This window comes from Aplysia californica, unplaced genomic scaffold (genome assembly GCF_000002075.1).
Source record: "Aplysia californica isolate F4 #8 unplaced genomic scaffold, AplCal3.0 scaffold00219, whole genome shotgun sequence".
Lineage (NCBI taxonomy): Eukaryota > Metazoa > Mollusca > Gastropoda > Aplysiida > Aplysiidae > Aplysia > Aplysia californica.
Genome location: NW_004797489.1, coordinates 423,051 through 431,485, shown reverse-complemented (window position 1 = coordinate 431,485; position 8,435 = coordinate 423,051). Strand labels below are relative to the sequence as shown.

Below are 8,435 nucleotides of genomic sequence, written 5' to 3'. Positions count from 1 at the left end.
AAAACCCACTAAAAAAATACGACAACAACATAACAAACCAAGAGATCACATTAACATCAATCACAGGCTGGCATCTACTCCGTTTTCATTTCGGGTCTCCGGTCTGAAAAAAACCAAAACAAAACAGAAAATAAAACCTCTTGATAGTAAATCGTGTGCTCGTTGTTGTTGTTGTTGTTGTTGTTGTTGTTGTTGTTGTTGTTGTTGTTGTTGTTGTTGTTGTTTCTGCCATTGTTGCTGTTATTGTTATTGTTTTTGTTGTTGTTGGTGGTGGTGGTGGCGTTGTTGTTGTTTCAGCTGCTCCTGTTGTTTCTGCTGCTGTTGTTGCTGTTGTTGTTATTGTTTTTGTTTTAGTTGTTGTTATTATTATTGTTGGTGTTGTTGTTGTTTCTGCTACTGCTGCTGTTGTTGTTGCTGCTGTTGTTGTTGCTTCTGTTGTTGTTGTTGTTGTTGTTGTTGTTGTTTCTGATGCTGTTGTTGCTGTTGTTGTTATTGTTTTTGTTTTTGTTGTTGTTGTTGTTGCTGTTGTTGCCTCTTTTCAAGACAAAATGAAATCATTTTAAAATTTAGGATTATGGTATGCACTGGAGACTAATTCCAAATCTGTCGAGGATAACAACAGGTAGAATCTTTGTACTGCACACGATTCGAGGCCCAGAATGTTGGGTAGCTGTCATCAGAAGTACATTTTTGTCAATAGTCTACTCTGTCCTGAGGGGAAATGCTTACTTCTTAACTAGAAACAAAGAAAATGTAACCTTTATTGAAGAGAAAAAAACTACTACAAAACAACATTCAGATAGATAGATAGATAGATAGATAGATAGATAGATAGATAGATAGATAGATAGATAGATAGATAGATCTAGATCTATAGATAGATAGATAGAAGAAAGAATGAAAGAAAAAACGCAAGAACACAAACAAAAACACGAATAAAAAATGTATAAAAAAACAAGAAGAGCGAAAAGAACAAGGAGAGTTAAAACTAAATCAACAACAACAGCAACAACAACAGCAACAACAACAGCAACAACAACAACAACAACAACAACAACAACAACATCATGACCACCAAGACACTCACCACCACCACCACCACCACCACCTGTAACAACAACACCAACAACACAACAATAGCAACATCATCATCACCATCAGCAACAACACAAACAAAAACTGCAGCAGCAACAGCAACTACAACAACAACATCAATAGCAACAATGACAACAAAATACACTATAGGATATATAATATATATAATATATAATATATATAATTTATATAATAGTGACATTTGTTGACTAACTCACTTGAACCTCCAGGCATAACCAAACTCTGGGTTGAAATGGAATTGGTTGCGTAAGACAAAACCATAGCTGAAAGGAAGCTGGAGGGGGGAAAATGACAATAGTAATAATAATGATAATAATAATAAGAAGAATAAGAATAAGAATAAGAATAAGATTAAGAATTAAAATAATAATAATAATAATAATAATAATAATAATAATAATAATAATAATAATAATAATAATAATAATAATAATAATAATAAAAAGTGATGATGATGATGATAACAACAACTACTACTACTACTGCCACCACGTTGTTGACTAACTCACTTGGGCTCCCCGGCATGACCAAACTCTGGGTCAAAAAGGTATAGAGTGCGCATGACAGAACCATAGCTGGATGGAAACTGGTGGAGGAAAAAATATGATAATAAAGATAAAGATAACAAATAATACAAATAAAAATGATGACATAAGATAAGAGATAAGATAAGACAATACTTTATTATCCCAGGGGGAAAGTTTTCTTGGCTGTACAGGACCGTAAAAACACATGCAGGTATACATAAAAATTTTAATTACTCTCATTAAAATTCAATATGAAAAGAGAGGTAAAGCTGACAAAAATGTTCATATTATTACATCGTATGCATCATTCAACCATAAGCAGGAATTTAATTTCAAGATATTTAGAGTTATACTTATACTGACACATACTCGAAAGAGCAATACACATTAATGCTTATTCTGACAATAGCCTTTGGCTAGATGGTAATAAACTTCTTTTATATCTTTCTTTCTTTGTTTTTAGAGGTACATATCTGCGTTGCGTGATCTGACAATTTGCGTGGAAAGGAGTGTCTTTTTTTATACTTGTGGCGTTATACATTTCATCAATCTATAATCATAATAATAATAATGATAATTATGATAATAACACTGATTAACCAACTTTGCAGCATGAGGTTTGATACTTGTTTTAAGCTAATTTGAGGTCGTTGATTCCGGAAATGGCTATAAATTTTGCCGTACTTTGTCAGGTTTTTTCCCTGTGAAAAAGTTGTGCTTTTATGTCAATATGGCAAAATTCAGGAGTTTTCACACATGACCTATAGTTTGGTTTAAAACTTCTTTTTAAATTAATCAGAATAATATGTTGAACCATTAAATGAGTGACTTCTCATCCAAAATAAGTAGGTTATTAATAAAAATTGATTAATGCCCATAATATGTCGGTGCTTATAAACGTAATAAAACACAAGTATATCCCAACATGTGCCCAACAAGAATGTAGCTCTCCTGCTATCCATTTTGACCTATCATGTTTACAAGAGTATGCCAAACAATCTTGCACAAATATTGGTTTGCCTATAAAGACCGCTTTTTTGTCAGAACAAAACCCAGTATTTGGTGAGTTTGTAGAAGTAGTTTTCTTAATGAATGAAAGCCAAATTAGCTTCAAATCTCAGTTGTAGTTTAATCTTCCAGAATTGAATGATTAACTGACAACTGTTTATCATAACTTTTGGTTTCAAGACCGAAAGAAAAAAAAACCACCTGTTTAAACAATGATGTAACGATAGTTTTGTCATTGTAGAGAAAAGGAACTTCATGTACTACTGTTACACTACTTTGAAACTTAAAAAGGATTGTGCCATTTTTTTGCCTGATGAGCCAGGTTTGTTACGAGCAATGAGTATATCTGACAACACTCCGAATGAGTGGGGACTTTTCTTAGATAGTTTAAAAAGAAGTCTGAAGTGTGTGCTACACTACAACGGAAATTCATTTAGGTCCGTTTCTGTTGGTTACTCGTATCTGCTTACAGAAGAATACAGACAAATACAATATTTCTGGATTGACTTAAAAACAAGGACCACAACTTAAAGATTTGTGTTGATTTAAGAATTGTCAGTTTCTTACTTTTTTAAAGGGTGGGGATTGGGTGCACGTGAAGGCTTTCTCGCTTAATAGTTCATCTTATTTTACCAAATTTCACACATATTACAAGCATAGTGAAGCATCTACCAATCTACAATCTAATTTGAGAAAAAAGTTTTGTTACCATGGAGACAGCGGCCATATTTGATTTTGTTGACATTTCTTACGCAATGAATATCGCACTTCATTTTGATGGAAATAGGTTGTCGTTTAGCATGCACGTTAGTGGAATAACATATATACAAAATTGTCTGTTGAATTTTTCCTAATTAAGAAATTTGTAATGACTATTTTTTCTGAGGTAGTATTCAAGTTTGAAAAAAAATCCGCAAAAAATCCACCCTCCAGACACTATCAACAAAAATGTATTACATAAATTGAAAATTCAATAGACGACTTTTTTGTGCTATATCTTCTCTTCATTCTGTGACAATTTCATGAAGATTGGGTGAACAATAGTGGAGGTATTTAAAAAATGAATATTTAGAAAAACCGCGTTTGGAGAAAATGGGCAATAAAGAAAAATATAATTTGTAATAACTTGATGAGGAAATGGTGGGGACTAGCGTGCCTGGTATGTGAAAAATAAGGCTTTAGGGGGTTCTTATGCGATAAAATAGCTGTGCTTTAAGAACGGCTGAAGAATCCTAAAAAGCCTGCGTCTCAAATTCCATAATTTTGACCCGAATCAGTATTTTCAGAGTGAAGTGCCCCCCCCCCCCTTCCACCCCTTAACTAACATGGCGACTATACAAGGTGTCCATGATCTCTTTGTCTGTGGGATAGTCAAAGGAAAAAACCACTGGGAGGAAAAGATGTGATCAGCATCCTCCAGTCTTCTCTCTGTGTCTTTGTTTGGAGCCCAGCTCTCGCATCCATACAAAAGGATTGACCATACGTACGCTTTCAAGGTTCTCATTTTTGTGTTCATAGTTACGTTTCTATTTGGTCGCTTTTACGGACAAGCGGGCTAACCCAGATTTCGGGGGTTTCCAGAAATCTTGACCTACACCCAAAGTAAGAATTGCCCTACCTACCGGAGAAGTTTGGTTTCATTGGTGTGTATATTTCTTTAGTAATAGAGAAAACTCTCCTTGTCTTTTAAAGAAGCTGAACAAGGGGCAAAAACTTTACCTTCGATTTTCTCAAAACAGCATTTTTCGGGATAGCCCGCGTGTGCTTAAAAGCGACCATTTGAGAGGATAAGTTTCATCTCCCTGAAAGTTTCTTTAGATATTACGATCCTCTTTTTTTAAATTTCGGTGTCGGATTATTTTTGGCTTCAGGCGGTATTGTCCTAGGTATCTAAAGCTGTTGACCTGTTTCATTATTTCGTTCTTACATTATGTGATAGTGCATACTGAGATGTCAGCCCATTTTGATATCACCATGTGTTCAGTTTTCTTGGCGTTCAGTAGTAGGCCATTTCTTTCCCTTTTCTCTGTCACTCTTGATCTTGTTAGAATCTCTTGGTGCTTAGACTCAGAGGCAGCTGTCAAGACCGTTTCATCAGCGCACCGTAGGTTGTTAATATTGTGGCCGCTTACCTTGACTCGTTCTTCGAAATCACTGATGTTACTCAGTATCATTTCGCAGTATAAATTAAAGAGTGCTCTGGTAATAGAACACAATCTTGTTGTAGATTCTACTTCTCTGAGAATTTGCCTGTATTTGTGGAGTTTTTCAAATGTTTGATACTTAGGTATATACTTTTAGGTGCCTATTTGACATTTAATGAATTGCCTATAGTATGTTCCATTCGATTTTTCAATGTTAACAATTGAGCTTACCATTGCTGTATGGGCGTTTTATGACGTTTAGTTGGGTATTTAAATTCCTGGGGTGTAATTAATTGGTCTGTCCATGTGGTATTTGAATATATTATGCAAGCATTGGCTCTCAAATTAAAATAGATAAATAGCCTGATAACTTAATATGGCAAATGTTAAAAGGAAAGGGACGTTGAGGGGAGGCGGTAGGGGATGGGGTCGCCAGAAATAACCATTAGCAAAAATTGATAGCTAAAATACTTGAAGGAAACTATAACCTAGTTAATACATCGTGTCGTGTCGGGTGGATGGTTGGAGGTTGCTCTGGTGTGGTCTGCTACTTACTTCCTATCAATGACCTATTTTTCTTATAATTCCTACATCTTGTCTCGTATGTTACTCTCCTGATTTCAATTCTTCTTATCTTCGGTGATTATTTGACCTATTTGTGTTTTAAGAGCCCTACAACTTTAAAAAAAAACAAACAAAACCAAACATGTGGAAACATTCTTGCACCTGGCTATCCTCTCCATAATGGCGTACCTTTGTAGCATCTGTCGTGGTTTTTTCTTGTGTTTCTTGTGTTGTAACTTTTGCTTTTGTCCCCTTTTTCTGCCTAGCATCCTTCTTTGTCGTTTTCAGCTTTTTGGCAGCTGCAGCCCATTTATTGTTAGCTGGAGGCTGTGGGTGAAAAGAAGTCATAAAGTGTATGGTATTTTAAACATAGTGCCGTAAAATACAAGTACACCTCACGAGAAAACAGTACGCTACCTTAGAATTGCAAAGTTCTATCTGATCAGTTCCTAGTTTTGAGGAGTTTGACGTTAAAAATTGTGAGTTTCACAAAATGTCAAGCTTTTTGGGAAGCAATTCTATGAATATCTTGATAACGACTCCAAATAATATTTTGATAGAGCAGATAGAACATTTGATTTCTGACCTCATGCACCTAGTAACTCAAAATTGTCCAAAATGTAAGATAGAACTTTGTAATTCTAAGAAAGCGAATATATATTTCTAGGAATCGTCAGACAACCACACAATTGTATTATGACATCAACGTCTGGGTATTTCTCATTTAATTCCGGTTCACAATGGAGCACACCTTTTAATTTTATACTGTTTGAAACTAAATGTAGGGCAAGAAGGGAAACATTGTATGCGTACTCGACTTCAGTAAGACTTCGTCCTTCATTTGCGCACCCACTGTGCTGAACGTCGCAGCGAAGTTTCTACGGGAAAAAGTGATGGTCACGACAATGCCCAATCTAGTACAGGGCGATTTAAAAAAAAAGAAAAAACAACAACAAAGCATTACATTTTTTCTGAATATCTCTAACAAAATTGTTTTAAAATGCTGTAAATTGGGAAAAGACATAATTAATTTAAAAGGAATTTGCTTGACACAAAATTCAGAGAGGAGAAACTTATTTTGAAAATGGAAATGGCTTTAATAAAAAAAGCACCCATAAATGCAAAGTTCACCAACTTGTAAAGAAAGTTGTGAAACGATTTGTTTGTCTTTTTTTCTTTTTTTTCTTTTTGGCTTTTAATTTTCCATTATTTTGTTTCCTTTACAGAGTTTAAAAACTAAAAATTTATGCTGGAATTCCTAGAGGTACTGCCCTGCAAGCTCTCCTTTGGACTCGACGCGTCGTTCGAAATTTTCAATTGCCGCCAAACACAAGGATCCGGAAACAATGAGTCATGAAAGCCCCTCCCCCCCCAACACACACACTGTACATATTCAGTATGGGGTGACTTCTAGAGACAATAGGGGGTTGGGTGCCCAATAGGCAGCATTTTGGAGTTTATATTATCCTAAAAGGTGAAAATTTGCTTTTCACTTAACCAAATTAATGTCATCGAGGACATGTTCATGCTTGCAAGACGATCAAGGAATCATAAACACATTGCCATGCTTTGGTCCATGTCATTTCGACCTTGCGAACATGAAAATGGTACGGTCGTAGGGACACAACTACTGAAATCCTCCACCTGGTGACGTTTAAATGGTTGCGAAAGGTGTTTTTTTGTGTTCTGCCTGAAGGAGTCATTTTGTTTGGGAATTTTTATTTCTGATTCGCTTTAGATCACAAATTGACAGAACTTTTCTACGCATGACACGAAAATCTTGAGGGCACTTTAGCATACTTTCCTTACCGTGCGCGGAACTTACGAAATGTCATGGATGGTGAGTTGGTTGAGAGGTAATGTTTAATACAAAAACGTTCTGCTGCTCTTTACTAAACCAAACCATGATCTCAGCAGCAGGCAAAGGAAATTTGAGAAAAACAATTTCTGCAAACTTGACTTGTGAGGCTACAGTAGCAATAGTAGCATGCAACGTGGTGCGATCGTTGCAACTTTTAGTGGTAGGTTTAATGAGAGCTAGTGCTTCACGCTACACAAATGGGAACAAGGTTGAAAATAGTTCTTGGTTCTGTGGAATTACCTAAAAGAAGTATCAGACAAATTGTTTTCTGGCTTCCAAATATTGTGTTTAAATTTGAAACGACAAAACTTCAGTATGGAAAAAATATGCTTACAACACAAGTTGTAAAATTGATCGCTGTTTTTTTTTTTTTTATCCCCCTGTATATTTTACTTTGAGTCTATGCATACAACATACATGACACTGGACAATTGAAATCGTGAATTCCAAAGGTTCACAATTGAAAAAAAAAATGGGTAAAACGCACGAAAAAGAAGCGCGCTAAAAAATCCTGGATTACAGTAACCCAATATGTCATTTTCAAGACAGAAAACAAGCAAACGTTGAAAAATGTAATTAAGAAAAACGGAAAGGGGGTAAAATGGGCTTTAACTTGTTTTTGTTATTTTCTTTTCTGATTTAGTTATGACATGATTAAAGGTAATGTTTTGTATTATGTTCAAAGATAAGAACCTCCCACTTAATAGATAATAGTATTATTAATCAATCCATTAACAAACTGATTAATTAGATCTAATCTAATAATTATTTAATCAGTAAATTAAACGAAACCGGAGACAAAAGTGAAAGAACTCTTGAAATGCATCAATCAATTAAGTAAAGTGAAGCTTTCAATTCCTCCCCTCACCTGCTCTGTCCGTGGCTTGGCCTTGACCCTTTCTGCACGAGGCTCGCTTCTCAGGTGCTCCAGGATGGACGCTTTGTATTCGGCATGAGCGTGGTCTCGTGGGTTAATGCTGCCATTGTATGGCCTCATCTTTTTCTCCATCCAAAGCCAGGTACAACCGCTTTCCGATCGGGTTCGGATGTTGGTCGGTGCTTTTTGTAAGTCTGAAAGGTACAAACTGTGCAAGAAATAACTTTAATGTGGGTGTGACGGCTGGGTATTTTTCGGTCTCTCTCTCTCTCTCTCTCTCTCTCTCTCTCTCTCTCTAACTTGAGGTGTTTGTGTGACCTATCTGTGTTGCAAGAGCT

General features: G+C 35.7%; 1 protein-coding gene across 3 annotated transcripts in view; it reads right to left on the bottom strand.

Moving 5' to 3' along the window:
• Positions 1 to 14: 14 nt before the first annotated feature.
• The window catches only part of LOC101849847, a 12,244-nt gene continuing 3,823 nt past the window's right edge, over positions 15 to 8,435 (bottom strand). The window contains exons 2-5 of one of the 3 annotated variants that reach the window (XM_005099596.3): positions 8,089 to 8,305; positions 5,549 to 5,686; positions 1,626 to 1,702; positions 15 to 103 (exon numbers count right to left, since the gene is read on the bottom strand). In XM_005099596.3, coding sequence (XP_005099653.1) covers positions 61 to 103; positions 1,626 to 1,702; positions 5,549 to 5,686; positions 8,089 to 8,229 — 399 coding nt within the window. In that variant the 5' untranslated portion in view covers positions 8,230 to 8,305 and the 3' untranslated portion in view covers positions 15 to 60. Of the gene's footprint in view, positions 104 to 1,313; positions 1,391 to 1,625; positions 1,703 to 5,548; positions 5,687 to 8,088; positions 8,306 to 8,435 lie in introns of all 3 variants that reach the window. The other 2 variants (XM_005099597.3, XM_035970094.1) reach the window with 2 other exon arrangements.